Raw genomic sequence first — 14272 nt, 5'->3', positions numbered from 1 at the left:
AAGATTCGCTAACCTCGCATGCCCAGCCTTGCCCTATCAATGGCCAATCTCAGCGCCCCGTTCATCCGCCCATCCTCTTAGTTGTGCTGCCGAGCCAGGCATGCAGCGAGCAGGTCAGATACGGGCACGTCTCGTAAGGCTTGTCACAGATTGAATTATCCCATGGTTGTCCGATGTTCATAATTGAGCTATCAAATGCCCCATTCTTTCAGCCAGTGCCCGGTGTCTTGTACAGTAATTCATTTAACGGCCGCCCTGCCCTGGCAAGTAATTCTTCACCTCCATCCTCCCTTGTAACCCTGGTGAACCCTTCTACATTTTCGCGGTTTGCTGCTTCTCCTGGGGGCCTCCGGTTGTGGGCAGGCCCATGAAGATCTTGAAAGAGTCGTAGATCATCCATTGCAAGCCGGTCAGGGTTCCAATCATGACCTAGTGAATTTCGAGGATTAGCGTGCGTATTCAATCCCAAACTCAGGGGTCGCAAACTCACAATTCGCACAGCAAGACCATTCCAGAGACCCATGAATCCAATCTTGGCATAAATGCGGCTCATGGCACCACCAAAGCTCTCACCTGGGGCGCGTTCGGCGTTGAGCTTGCTGACCATCACATCCGCTGGATGCGACACAATCGCGCAAAGAATACCGGCAAGATAACCACCAACAAAGGCCACACCGGTTTGAGCACCCTTGCCGTAATCCGACTTCTTGCCTGGCAGGTAGTTATAGATGGCGGCGACAATGTTCTCGAAAGAGGCAAATTTCATCATGGTATAGGGGATCTGCCGGCCCCAGAGAGGATAGAGACCTTTGTACAAGCTGAAGCTGTCAGCATTACTTGAGACTGGATCGCGTAGAGTGAACCTACCCGCCAACGCCTTCTTTACTCGTAATTGTCGTCAGTCCATTCATGGTACCGGAGAAGGCAGGCGGCATAGTGGTTTGCATGCGGACCTTGACGGCTTCGAATGGGCAAAGACCAACATCGGCAATGAATTCGGCCGAAGCAGAGGCAGTCAAATAGAGCGTTGTCTTATATTTCTGGGCGGCCTCCTCGCCAGCCAACTCGCTGTACAGATGCTTGAAGTATTCGTAGAAGCCGTATTTTCCAGCACCCTGCACAGAGTAGCCGACGAAGGTCGGGCTGAAACCTGTGAAGATACCCCGGAAACCTTCAGTCCTTGCAATGGTACTCCAGGCCTGGAAATTGCCCTTGTACAGTTTGGGATCGACCTGACGACGACATTTGACGAGATCAAGAGGAGTCACGGCTGCGTGGGTAGTGCCCTACATGGTTCGTTAACTCCGGGAACACAGCAGAGGGGCAATGTATCAACATACGCAAGCTAGAATTCCTCCCACGGTACATGCGGCATAGTATTTGGCAGAATAGAGCTCGATGCCCCCAACTTTGGCTTGGGCCTTTGCGCTGGCCTTCTCGTATTCTTTCTGAGCAGCTTCGCTCAGTTCAACCGCCTTGCCTTTGGCGCTCTCGGCCGCACTCCATGAGGAGAAGAATCGACGCTTTTCAGGGTTTTCGGTGGGTTTAGGAGCGGGCTTGTAGTACGGGGAGGTGGGTGTGAATGCCTGGCACAAGGCCGACGAGTTGGGGAAGAGCCCGACCATGGCGCTGTATACTGATCAGCTTATCTCCGGAAGTCCAATTGAGCAAGCTGATTGAGCTGTTTTCGGAGAAGTAGGGGTTGTAGGTAAGCCGGGGAGGGGTATACCTCGAGTCTTGATGAATCAGTAGACTGCGGCAGATAGATGGTTAGGTATTTTGGAAATGAGCGACGAGTGATAAAAAAAAGTCAAAGTGGTGAAGAGAGGGAGAGAGCAAGTCAGTTCAAGGAAGCGAGCAACTGCATGCGGGCGCGAGGGGGACCCGGGGGAGTTCCAAGCTGAGCGTCAGTGGCACCAGTGGGCGCTATCGTCACAGCTTGCCGGCCCCAAAGCCCAGTGGTTGACAATGGTCAGTCTCTGCGGGCCTGGGGAAGGTCCGAGGTTTTCCAGGGCCAATACGTCACCACTACGGCTGGCTAAATAGGCACCAAGCCGCAACTATCACGAGATCGATCTAAATTCAAGTAGACAGCATTTTGAACAAAGTTCTCCTCATTTCAGCCAGCAACAAACGCTCGTCTATTCGTTACAACAATGATAGCATGCTAAACAAGAGCTGTTTGATCTGTAACACCGCATCGCTCTGCCCAGATACCGACAGAACGAACCATGCCTCATTCTCAGTCCCTTCTCGAGCAGGGTGTGCCTTTGGGCCCGACGATCGTCCCTCAGCCCAACGGACTTCCCCCTGACGAAGATGAACACGCTGCCAGACTGTCTTCTTGGGCAGACAAATACCGTGGGGCGACTGTAGCAGACCTGGATCTTCCTCCTGCGCTTTCGACTTCTCCAACCACCTCGCTTGCCTCTGCCATGCTCTCAGCCTCCTCCCATGACTATTCTCACTTGACGGTCCTCTCCGATAACAATCGCTCCCTTCTGGGTTACCTGCCTGTTTCGAAATTGAGACACCTCTTTGAATCAGGGTTGTTGCAGCCCTCTGACCCAGTATCGAAGGCCATGGTAAAATTTCAGCGAAGGGGAGGAAGGAAATACCAAGTAGTCACAATGGAGACAGAGTTATGGGAGCTCGAAGGGTTTTTCGAGGACGTTGGGCCGTTGGCCACAGGCGACAACCAAGACTTTGCCGTCGTCACCGATGGAGGGAGAAAATTCGTCCTGGGCGTCGTCACTAGGAGTGATCTGGAGGAGTTTGTGAAGAGAAGGCCCGCTTGAACACCCAGCGGCCTTTAAATGTTGACACCTCTATCCTCAGACGCCTCGTCTCGAGGGCAAGTGAACGTCGATTTGAGCCTGCGGTGCATACACCTGGACACCCCTGGCAACGTAAATGGTGCCGTTCACGAAGCTCTGCTTTCCACAGAGGGTCAGAAATCGGGATGTCCTTCTGAGACTCCGGCTGGGAGAGATTTGTGGGCTCCCTTGCCATTAACCTCCAGGGAGTTGACTCAATCACAACGACCACCCCAAATGACCTGGTATTTGTGGAGGCCCTCCTTTAGAGCGTCTGGTCCAGAATGAAATGTAATGGCTGTTTGCGGCCTGTCCGGGTGTGATCTTAGAGGGCTTTCAAAAAGACTCGGCCTCATCCCAAACTCAAAACCAACCGTTGGCCCGCCATACGGACTGTGGAGCAGGAACGAGTTCAAGCACTGTTGATATGGAGATTTTGAGAGCCCTTCTTGCTGGCTTTCTGAAGATGATCTGTTGGCAAGATTATGCGGCAGTGGTACTGCTCGTGGATGCAAACAACAACGAGAAACGACCATACAGCCAATTTAAGACGTTGACACCATCAGATCTCTGATCGATGAATCTAGTCGAAGTGGCAAGCGATCAAGACCAACACGCCCTTCAAACCCTCACCGGCAAGGATCGATTTACCGCACAAGCCGCCTTTTTCCGGCCAGGCGCGTACTTTCCCGGACACAAATGCCATGATCCCGAACTTGCCGATGGGACTCGACTGCCCTTCGAGAGGATCACACACAACGATGTCAGTTGCTATTCTAACAGCATGTCCTCTGCCACAGCGGTGGCTGCAACAAAGTCTTTCCCAATTTTCATGCCAATCAGATCCCATATATGAAACTCTTCTTTCGACCTCGTTCACCACATAAAGGTCTATATTAGCCAGAAGTCTTTGCTCAACATCGACAGCTATTGTATTCCCATGTCAAAATGCCCCGAACGATAATGGACCTTCCTCTTGAACTTCTCCAGGATGCTCTCAAGAGCATATTTCATTTCCCTCCAGACATTGATGGAACCCTCCTCAACTGCATGTCGACCTGTTCACTATGGCGGCATATTGGCGAATCCACTTTATACTCCAATGTGACACTGACCGGTCCTCAGCTTGTCAAATTCTGCGAGTCGCCAAACGATGCTGCAAAATGGACGAAGTCTCTGATCGTTCATATTCAGCCGGCCTATTACAAGCATGAGGTTGTCCTTAGCGACAACAAGATGCAAGAGCTCAGGAGTACTATGCGGCGGTTGTCTATGATGCTTCGCTTCATGTCGAACTTGCAAACATTCTCGTTCCGTGTGTCTCACAAAGAACATGTCCCCCAAGCAATTGGATTAGTCCTCCGTCGTGGCGGACTCAAACGTATCCTGAGCTCCCTCCCGAGATCAATTTGAAATCTGGAAGTAGATACATTGTGCTATGACTACCAGCCGGACCGGGCGCACCTCTGTCCGACATCGAGAGACTTGATCCCTCAACTACACAATGTACGTCTCAGACTAGCGGAAATATGTGGAGAATTACTGCCGAAAGCTGAGAATGCCAATATGGCCCTTGCCACTCCTAGGTTTCGAATGAAGGGTGCCTTCGTCATCAATACCGTGGGCAGACGAGAGTTACATTCGGTCACTAGGTCTTGTCACGGGCTGCCAATTCCTTCCTCCCTGCTGTATTTGACCACCGTCAGCTCTGGCATCACCAATCATCACCGTCGTTGCACCGACCATCTATCGCATCTGTGCACTTGCGCGATGTCCGCAAAAACAAGGAATTGCCCAGCAATTTCAGTCGCTGCTTCTTCTTTGATATGAAGTTGCGGCGCACAAGCACCTCACTCCTGAAATGGTTTCCCGCAGTCAACGCGCGATCCCTTCTCCCGATAGTAAAGCTGTCCAAATAGCCCTATATTGTATGCCGGATGATTGGGAGCTCTGGGAACTGCGGCACAAGAGTAAAAACGGAGATTTGGAGGAGAAATTGGGCAAGTTGATCGACTTGGTTGATTATGCCGAAGGTGGGGAATGGGTGGAAATGCTCGAGTGCCACAGGTGCCCAAAGAGCTACCTGAAAACACATTTTCCTCTGATCTCCTCTGGAGTCAGAGACACCCCAGTCGTAGACTGCGCCGAAATAAGCATCCCCCCGGGATCCGGACCGGTGGTATGGGACCTGGAGGAAACATTGACACGGAAAATCCTCAACGTGCAAGAGTTTGACGATTTGGAACATGTGGGCCCGGATTCGGTCGATATTGACTTGAAAGCAGCTTTGGATACAGCTCTTGGAGCAGCTTTGGAATGACGTGGAAACCCGAGTTACGCAGGCCATAAGACAAACTGGAGCGTGTCCACCCTTTGAGGAGGGTACCGGAAATTGCAACATGTCTTTACCCCGAGAATGGGCAGGAGTTCCGGTCGACAGGGAGGGAAATCGGGTTGATTTCTCTCAGGAATCCAACACATTCGTTTCATTTCGTCTGCTGAAAATCCGCGGCCAATGTTAATCGGCATAGCTACGGAGCCGCTACACGTGGCGACTCGTTCAGCTTAAACACTAACGGTTTATCAGTCTTATCCGGCTGCTCTTTCGTGTATCAACTTAGCCAGTGTAGAAGTACGAGTTACTGAAGTAGTTTCGAGAATGGAAAAGCGCCAAAGGCAGACAGGTGAATCACTTTCTCAAAACCGCTAATTCCACATAAATTGCATTATTTGCCTGGTAAATGCCCTCACCTCTTACATATTATGGGAGTGTCATGTGGCCCTCGAAACTACACAGCCTCTATCCAGTGGCCTTCCAAGTGACCGATCAGCGCGACAGCCAATCACTGCGAAAAGTGTCCTCTGGAGGAGACGATCGCGGTCCGACACCGTTGTGCCTCAAGCCCAGCTCTTCACGTGTTTAAGGTTATTATTTGGAAAAGAAAAAGGAAGAAAGAAAAATCCGCGGCTGACGATTTCATGGTTCACAATGACAAAGTGAAGTGGCACTCCAATCCACGTGACGAGGCTGAAGTTCCCCCCTTTTTCCAAGTTCTTTACTTGCAAGTTGCGAGGCCCTTCCTCAACATCCTCCTCGCTTGACCCTCTCAATGGGATTGAGGCCTTGGGTACGAGATATAACAGGCTGCGGCTGATCACATTAGAGACGTGTCATTGGCAGTTGATCATGAGCAGGCACAGGGTTACGAGTACCTGCCATGTCTTCCCCTTGCTCTGGCTTTCTACACCCTGCGACCTACCTACCTACCTGTGTTAGATCTATCGGCTTGAGAAAGCTCGGGGGTTGTGTCGAGTTATTATGGGTCGTGCGGACTGCATTGATAGCTAAATCAAGGTTTTATCTGCTAGCCAGGACCCAAAAATTCGGGAAACAGAGGCTCAGTTCTTCTATAAGAGATTATTTTAGTAAACACAGAGTCTACTTCTGTCACCTGGACGCGTCCCGGTCGGTCGGTCTCCCTCGCCCTGATCCCTGTGACCAAGCTTAAGAGATTGTGCCGGAATTGTCGGCGCAGTCGAATACCCTGGAAATCAACCCGTTGTCGAAGGCCTGCTTGATTGACACAGCCACACCGTAACTGTTTATGCGTATGTATGTGAGTGAGGGTTCCAAAAATGTCACGACACCTTCGAGAATCAACAGGAATGAATTCCACTTACGTCCCGCCCACCACCATGAAGATCCCAACCAGCACGATGAGAATGTGTGATCCAAAGATGACCTTCTGCGAGGCACTCCCGCGGGCGTATGTTTTGTAGTCGTACATCCACAGCATTGCGGGGAAGATCAAGCTGAAGGGCGCAAAGCACAGGGATCCCGCGAGGCCCAGGAGATAGTTCAAAATGGGGACCGCCTCAGCGATGATGAAGCCCAGGACCCCCAAGATCAGGTTGCTACCCAGCCAGGTCGTCCAGTGCGTGACCGTGTTGGCCTGCAGGTGGTGCGAGTTGCGCAGAATGCGCACGAAAATCAGCTTGGCCGCGACGTGCTGGTAGATGCCGACGCCGATGACCAGGCCGGGCAGGGCAATGCCGTACGAGATCTTCTTGAAGAGCGTCCCGGCGCTGCCGAACGCGGGCGTCGCCAGCCACTGGCCGCACCAGCGGTAGATGACGAGCGAGAAGGTCAAGTACATGGCACCGACGAGAATGCCCGCGACAATGGCCGCTTTGCGGTAATCGCGTGGCCTGCGCATTTCTGAAATCACGGGCAAGTACATCTGTGAGCCGCTGCCGCTGATGAAGATGTTTGCACTGGCTGTGATTCCCGCCACGAACGTCGGGTGCGCGATCGCGGTCCAGCCGAGATCGAAGTCGCCTGTTTGCGGCGCTGCGGCGGGCCTGTCCTGCTGCGTCACTGCGACCACGAAGATGAAGACGGCGATAAAGAACGTGGTGAAGCCCAGCCACGTTAGCCAGCCCAGGCGCGAGAACGTGCGGACCGAAGAGAAGGCCGTGATCAGCACGGCCGAGACGAAGCTGAAGATCACCGTGCAGGCTCCGTGCTCCGAAAGGGCGTTGAATGCCGTCGAGCACGAGACGATCCCGGCGGCTGTGATGAGCACTTGTGCAATCAATATCTGCAGCCCAACGAGCTCTTTGCCAAGTCGACCCCAGATGAGGCCGCACATATCCGCGAGTGCTGCGTGTTGAGGTCAGAAGGAGATACCTCTCAGTACCTACCGGGGGAGGCCACGGACAGGAGCGACTTACTGTGGCATTCAGGATGGCGGTTGCGAAAGTCACCCAAGATGACGGCCGTGTCTGTTGCGTATTCGTGTTAGTGTCTGATGGAGGCCTGAGGCCGACTCTGACTTGAGGTGTATAGACGTACAAGTATTCAGCACCTCCCAACCCACGATTGACAGGGCTCCACCAACGGCTCCCAGAGTTGCCAACGCTCCAGGGACAGCGAGAATGCTCATGGCAAACTGTATTTTGAGAAAGATGACGGTGGCTCGTTGCCAGCTGACGGTTCGGAACTTGACGCCCTCGGTGCCATCTTTGAAGATCTCGCGTGCCTCCAGCGTCGCTTCTTTGTCCCCCGGTAAAGACACGTCTGATCGAGGAGCTCCAATGGCATCGCTGTGGATTTCAGCAGTGGTCTTCTCGTAGGGAGCCATAGTGCTGGACGTGTCTGTTTTTGGACCGTGTCTCTCGCTCTCTTCGGGATCCTGGAGACAAACAGTTCAAGCGCACCGAAGGAGGAGGTGGAGGAGAAAAAAATCCCACATCTCCAGAGGGGTAGATCCAGATGGCCATATGTATTTCTCCACTTATCAACAGGGCCAAACAAAGTTCTAGACCAAGGGACGAAATTCGGACATGCCCTTTTGATAAGGCGCCCGAGGGACCTAGCCGCCAACTTATCAGTCCGTCCACAGCCGCCATCCACCTCCCTAAACCAGTAAAGTTTGCGTAGACGTTGCGCAGACGTTGGGTGGGTTCGGGCCGTGACCCAGTATCCCGGTAGATAATACGAAAAGAAGCAGAGAATCCAGTGGACCGGGCAGCAGCCGCATGGGCCGTGGTGATAAAGCAGGATTCGGTAACTGTTTTGTATAGCGATTGCGGGAGGATGAAAAGAAGTTATTTTGGGAGTCAGTACAGAAGCCGCTATCTCATCGGGGCCTCCACCAAAGGACCGTGTAGCAAGCCGTGGACAGGAGTAGATAAATGTTAGAAGTCGAGGGTTGTACGGACTATATTTGTAGATGGCGGTGGTTTCTCTAAAATTGGTTCACCAGAACAGTATATATGTACCACACTCCTGGGGATAATTGACGATGCCCGTCCCTGCTCTTTGAGATTCAAGCCCATCTGTGACGCCAGGCCATATGTGATCAAATGTCTGTTTTTCATAGCAAGTCAAACTAATATATGCTAAACTACTCCCATAATCTGCAGAAGGGAAAGAAAGAAGGCCCTAGCACCGCAAGTAATAACACCAACGGCCTCGACGACCCCACAACTGAATTCGTCGGTACATATGTTTCGATGCGTAATCGCAGAGCTGGCACAGCAGCCGAGGCATTCCTCCCTAACCCTGTGCTAATGGAAGCGATAACAAAGCGAACCGGTTCTAATACTCCGTACATATAGCTAGTATGAAAAGACAAAGCTATGGACAGTCGCGTGACGCATCCATACCCACCCCCTCCAGTACTGTAGCCTCGTTAAAACCCCGTGGCCTCCTCGCTATGCGCTCTTCTGGTTAGCGCGTCTGGGCACAAACCCTATACGGCTTAAGACATCCTTTTACTGCACATAGATGGGTCGCAGATAGTACTCATATAAGTAGTGGGCATGAAGAGCGGTCTGGGATTCTGATTTTTCTGTCTGTCTGCTGTCGTTGCCAGCGGTCTGGGACCGATACATAGACCGGGCACTGGACTATAAACATTTGACCAAGTCTAATTGACAAGCGAATTAAGCCCATTTCCCAAGCAAGGCCATCAAACCCGCACCCAGCAACACGTTGACAATCATGAAGGCCAGTCTCTTGTTATCCTTCGTCCGCAGAGGATTGAACAGAAAGTCCCGCGCCAGCAACTCGACAAGTCCAGTATAGATCAGAATGCCGGCGGACATGGAATCCAAGACGCCGCTGACCACGTTCGCTGTAAAAGAGTTGGGGTTATATGTCGTCCGGACTCCTAGGCCGATGGCGATGGCAATGGGCGTCGTCAGTCCGTAGGCGGCGCAAAGGACCCATGGCAACCAGCTCCCAGGCTTGAATGGGATAGCCGACATTCTCGCGCCAATGCCGAGTCCTTCGAAGGACTGGTGGAAGACCAAAACTGGATACAGAGTGCTGAACTCGTCTCCCACGACACCTAGATTGAGCCCGATAACCACGGAGTGGAAGATGACGCCAAATTCCAGAATCAGGAAAGCGGCGATTTGTTGTCGGAACGAGTTCTTGCGCATCTCACTGTCTTCTTCATCCGCGGCGAAATCCTCCATGAACCTCTTCTCATACGCAGACGACTTCCGTCGCTCTTCATGTTCGCGACGTATTGACGCAGTGCTCATCGCTCGGTCCCGCTGTGCCTCGGTTGGCATTCTGTCGGTATACCCGGTTACCGCTTCTTGCACGTCTGCTTCACTGTCGATGCCATATTTTACTTCAACATATCGTTCCGCGCCGAAGTCAAAGAGGAAGATGACCACCACAGACGTGAGGACAATAGCCGGACACCATCTAAACGATCCACATGGTCAGCTTCGCGAGTCGATGCGACGATGCAATACAGCAACAGGATACTTACGCATAGTCAGCCCAGCCTCCTGTCATGCCGACACACGTTTCGGGTCCGATCTCAGCATATGCCGGATCAAGTAGGTGGATAAAGGCCGTGGCAACGATGACTCCTGCACCAAAGTACCTCGCGAATAGGTACACATAGAGCGGAATGTGGAGGCGTGGGATTCTCTTTGCGAAAACAGGGAAGAATGTCGTTGCGGATGAGACGATGAGGATGACGAAGAGAGCCGATATTCTCGCGCCAAGTTGTCCATTGTAGTCATTCCCCGATTCCGCAAGGGCACAGATCACATCTCGAGGGTCAGCAGAGGTCAGATTGACATTCTCTGGATCGAAGGCGCTTCCACCAAAGCCGGTGGATGAATTGGAAGCCATGGTGCTCGAATGCAAGTGTATAGAGACAAGGCATGGCCAAGAAAAAAAAACGTGCAGGAAGCAACAAGAAGCCTTTTTAAAGCCGCTCACCACGGAAGTGGATAGGCCTCTGTAAGACCTCGCCGTGAGGTCAGGCTGTCGTTAGCCTTGACCATAATCCGAGTGAAAAGTGAGGACCTTAAGAGTACCGCGGGCTAACTAAACCCGATGCAGTAGGTCCATCTCGATGCTCTGTGTGTTCAGATGCAAGATACAGCCTTGCATCCACAACGACCTAATGTGACTGGGTCGAAAGGAATTTGGTGGCTGACGTATTGGAGCCATTGGAACCGAATGAAGCGTGCTTTCGAGACAGAAACCCCCACGAGAGGTTGCATTCGGCAGGGTCGACCCTCCCACTTTCGCCATTGTAATCGAGGACCTTACATTAACGCGGCAGACTTTCGTTCTTCTTTTCAATTCTTTTTCATTTTGCCTTCGCTCGGCCCTTTCCCGTTGGTGCTTGTTCTATTAGTTCCCATGTGGTGGCGGGCAAGGTTACAGGGGTCCACCATCGGGTCACTGTACCATCAGGCCTGTCAGCTCAAATCTTATGAAGTCTGAGCCAAATATGACCGCCGTGTGACTCGTGTTAGAGGCAAAGGGTGTCAAGCTGGTCGGTTCGAAGACCCGTTCGGTGGTACAGACTAGGCGGTACCTTGAGATGAGCTCCCGTGGCAAGACGACACCCTGCCACCAGGCGGGCTGACTGGAGAGACCGTGAAGGCGAGGCTCGCATAATAGTAATTAGGTTTCTGATGGAGGGAAATGGTGGCACAAATTGCTCGGTCTTTAATCGGCTTCATTGTGTAAGAGAGCCCCGAGGATGGCAGCAAATCTTCTCGCAATTTCCCAATGTCCTATGCGTCTCAAGAGATCCGTCAGTCCACTGAGGGCTGCATTGGTCTCGGTCGTCGTAGGCTTTCCGTGCTTGTATCCGCTCGCCTGGAAAAGCAGCATTGCAGGGTTGACGCCAATGGTCTTAAATTCCGGAAACTCCAGGGTCTCGGCGGCTCCCACTGTTCGTTGACTAGCGCCCTGAGATCCAAAGCGAGTATAGCAAAACCAGGCAATGCCCGCTCTGAACATGGCCCTGGGCACATGGATGGCTGGCTCAAAGCCAAGTGGAAGATTCTCCAATTTCTTTTGCACAATCAACCCATGGACGACACATCGTTTAGCCTGGTCTGAGTTGGCCCAAGCTGTGACAGCAAGCTGGTCCTCAGATGATAGGTCTGGCCCGTCTCGCCCAATCGCTCTCTCCAGGAGATCAAAATCAGCGAACATTATCATGAAGGCTAGATGCCAGAGTATGCTCATGTCCATGTGATCTGCTTCCCAGGCAGCTGATTCTTGCAAAAAGTTTCGGTGAAATGACGTTAAGATGTTCAACATCTCCTCCGTCCTTGATTGTGTTGAACCAGCATTGAATCTATTCTCAACAATGTTTGCACATATCCCTTCCAAAACCGTGTAAGCCGTGAAATAGCTATTGCTGGGGATTACGGCAAGGTCGAAATCTAGGTGAGCATCGATAGAAGCAGGCGTTGAATTGATGCTTTCAAAGTTGTTGGGGTCATTGAGATACGACTGGCGCCAGTCTTCGGGTCGAGTGGCCATAAACGTCTGATTCGATGCGGCGACTGGCAGCTGCCTGGAGTTGTGGCGCAGGAATGGTTCGTGATGGAACATAGCAGCAAGTTCGGCGTCGTGTATGTGCACACTGAGTGCAATCCGGATGAGTTCTTCATTCTTAGCCCACTCTCTCCATTTCTTGTCTAGTTCGGCCGGACCGATATTGAGATCAAGTCCGACCATCTTCCTGGTTTTGAAGGTTGACCAACGTCGTGCCCATGAAATTAGCGTCCCGTTGAATGCGTCGACAATGGCAAGATGCCTTGGCTCTCCAGACAGTAAACCAAAGGTTTGCCCAATTATAGCTGTTTGTATGAGAGAGATTCTTTGATCTACGCCTTGGGCAACAAGTCGATCCCAATTCGCGAGAACAGCTTTGTGCAATCTTTCGAATATATGTACGCCCTGGCGAATGGCATGTACGCTGCCCGTAAAGAGACTACCGACTGAGCAAATTGACAACAAGACCATGGAGTTGGCTTTGGAAGGGCGAAATGTGGGGGCATGCACCACTGGGAAGACAGGGTGGAACCGTGCAAAATATGATCTGACGCAAAGATTCAGAAAGTCTGCCGACGGAAGTGTCTGTTCCTGAATAGGGCGGATCTGTAGACTCTGCGTTAATGTTTGACGATATGTATCATCAACTTCATCGCGGGATCCAGGAGGCGTGGCAGGGCCAGATCGCGTCACTTCATCTTGCACGTCATCATTTGCCATGAACCATAGCCTCTTCGTATTAGAGACGGGTTTGTAAGTGCTTGACCCGAACGTAGCGTAGGGGCTTTCGGGCCATGAAGGGCGCAGTTCTGCTATAGTAGCGACCAAAGGCGTGTCTAAAATCCCGCCCTGTAGGTCGCTGTCCACCAGCCACGAAGGAAATTGAGCCTCGAAATCAAAGTTGAAGACGTCGATCGAACCGTCAAATCCGCTACCCGACTGGTCAGAGGTGGCTGTATTCGAGTAGACGTCGGTGGAGGCGTTGCTGGCCATTTGGCCCTCTCGGTAATCTTTCCCATCCTTGAGGTAGTCGGGAGCCGTCACATTCAGAGCCGGGCTGATATTGGAAATCAGCATGGGATCGGGCTGTTCTGGCAAGATTGCAATGGCTTCAAGCGGTATTGGGTTGGCGGAAAGAGATCTCTGATCATCCTCTGATCCAAATGGGTTGCCGGAGCGACGCTTGTCTTCAATGACAGCTACAGGGTTATCTCCTGAGTGATCCTTCTGATGTCGCAGCAGCGTATCGCTAAGAAAGACACCTCTAAGCACGAGCAAGGAAACCCAGTCGCGATCACCACTTACTGCCGACCATATTTTCTGCCACATTTCGTACAGACGAACGGCTTCTCCTTGGTGTGAGACCTGACATGCCTCTCTAGGTGGTCAGTCTTAGCAAAAGTCCGACCGCAAGTCGAACATTGTTTGATTTTGCCCCCTCGGCGGCCCCGCGGCCCATCTTTAGGAGCTGGCGCTGTTGCGGGATCAGTCATTGCCGAAAGAGAGGAGGTTGGAAGAAGAGACTGCCTCCATGTCAACGTGATAAGGAGACTCCTTTACCACAAAACCATCAGCTCATAACGTGATAGAGGATAGTAAAAAGAAAGTCTCTGACTTGTGGGGGGGGGGGGGGGAAACGACGAGCGTCGGGAAATCTGGGGGATTCTGGTGGCTTGGCATAGCCCCGCTTGAAGAGGGGAAGCCCGCACCCCGAATTCGCAAGGCTGACCAATCTGGGAAGCCCCCTTTAGTCGCCAGCCTGCCAGCGGCAACTCGGTACGTCTGACTCGGTATGGAGTACGGAAATACTGTTCAAGTCCTTGATAATCAGTTTCGACAAATACTGTATCTTGTCGCTTTGGCATCTCCCTCGACGGGCTGGCATTTTGATGCTCTCTCGAGCCAGGGTTCGGCGCTATGTTACTAGACGGAATTCTAATCTCCTGAGAGCTTCGTTCCCACTCCATGCAGTATAAAGGGTTCTGAAGACTGTCATTTAAGTCTGTCATGCCAACGGTACCCGTTTGCTAGGAAGGCACAACCCCTTTCCAGACAGATCGCCAGTTCAAGAGGTCCGAGCCAGCCGAACTCTCAAAAGCTCCTCGCCTCTCATCAACAC

General features: G+C 52.1%; 7 protein-coding genes across 7 annotated transcripts; 3 read left to right on the top strand and 4 right to left on the bottom strand.

The window, feature by feature from the left end:
• Positions 1 to 312: 312 nt before the first annotated feature.
• Z519_07158 (uncharacterized protein) lies at positions 313 to 1625 on the bottom strand (the record flags this gene model as incomplete). Its single annotated transcript, XM_016764893.1, has 4 exons — positions 313 to 429; positions 491 to 818; positions 868 to 1286; positions 1341 to 1625. 4 exons carry the CDS (start codon positions 1623 to 1625, stop codon positions 313 to 315), a joined length of 1149 nt encoding a protein of 382 aa, XP_016618843.1.
• Positions 1626 to 2231: 606 nt separating this feature from the next.
• Z519_07157 (uncharacterized protein) lies at positions 2232 to 2798 on the top strand (the record flags this gene model as incomplete). The annotated part of the gene is made up of 1 exon (XM_016764892.1): positions 2232 to 2798. One exon carries the CDS (start codon positions 2232 to 2234, stop codon positions 2796 to 2798), a length of 567 nt encoding a protein of 188 aa, XP_016618842.1.
• A 966-nt stretch (positions 2799 to 3764) lies between these two features.
• Positions 3765 to 4229, top strand: Z519_07156 (uncharacterized protein; the record flags this gene model as incomplete). The annotated part of the gene is made up of 1 exon (XM_016764891.1): positions 3765 to 4229. The coding sequence occupies one exon, from the start codon at positions 3765 to 3767 to the stop codon at positions 4227 to 4229; it is 465 nt and encodes a 154-aa protein (XP_016618841.1).
• A 448-nt stretch (positions 4230 to 4677) lies between these two features.
• Z519_07155 (uncharacterized protein) lies at positions 4678 to 5136 on the top strand (the record flags this gene model as incomplete). Its single annotated transcript, XM_016764890.1, has 1 exon — positions 4678 to 5136. One exon carries the CDS (start codon positions 4678 to 4680, stop codon positions 5134 to 5136), a length of 459 nt encoding a protein of 152 aa, XP_016618840.1.
• A 1185-nt stretch (positions 5137 to 6321) lies between these two features.
• Positions 6322 to 7960, bottom strand: Z519_07154 (uncharacterized protein; the record flags this gene model as incomplete). The annotated part of the gene is made up of 4 exons (XM_016764889.1): positions 6322 to 6415; positions 6498 to 7479; positions 7551 to 7601; positions 7672 to 7960. The coding sequence occupies 4 exons, from the start codon at positions 7958 to 7960 to the stop codon at positions 6322 to 6324; spliced, it is 1416 nt and encodes a 471-aa protein (XP_016618839.1).
• A 1306-nt stretch (positions 7961 to 9266) lies between these two features.
• On the bottom strand, positions 9267 to 10479 carry Z519_07153 (uncharacterized protein; the record flags this gene model as incomplete). Its single annotated transcript, XM_016764888.1, has 2 exons — positions 9267 to 10041; positions 10109 to 10479. 2 exons carry the CDS (start codon positions 10477 to 10479, stop codon positions 9267 to 9269), a joined length of 1146 nt encoding a protein of 381 aa, XP_016618838.1.
• An 831-nt stretch (positions 10480 to 11310) lies between these two features.
• Positions 11311 to 13482, bottom strand: Z519_07152 (uncharacterized protein; the record flags this gene model as incomplete). The annotated part of the gene is made up of 1 exon (XM_016764887.1): positions 11311 to 13482. One exon carries the CDS (start codon positions 13480 to 13482, stop codon positions 11311 to 11313), a length of 2172 nt encoding a protein of 723 aa, XP_016618837.1.
• Between the last annotated feature and the right edge of the window lie 790 nt (positions 13483 to 14272).

This window comes from Cladophialophora bantiana (genome assembly GCF_000835475.1).
Source record: "Cladophialophora bantiana CBS 173.52 unplaced genomic scaffold supercont1.10, whole genome shotgun sequence".
NCBI classification, from domain to species: Eukaryota; Fungi; Ascomycota; class Eurotiomycetes; order Chaetothyriales; family Herpotrichiellaceae; genus Cladophialophora; species Cladophialophora bantiana.
The sequence above is the reverse complement of the archived record's forward strand: the minus strand, read 5'-3'. Positions and strand labels throughout refer to the sequence as shown.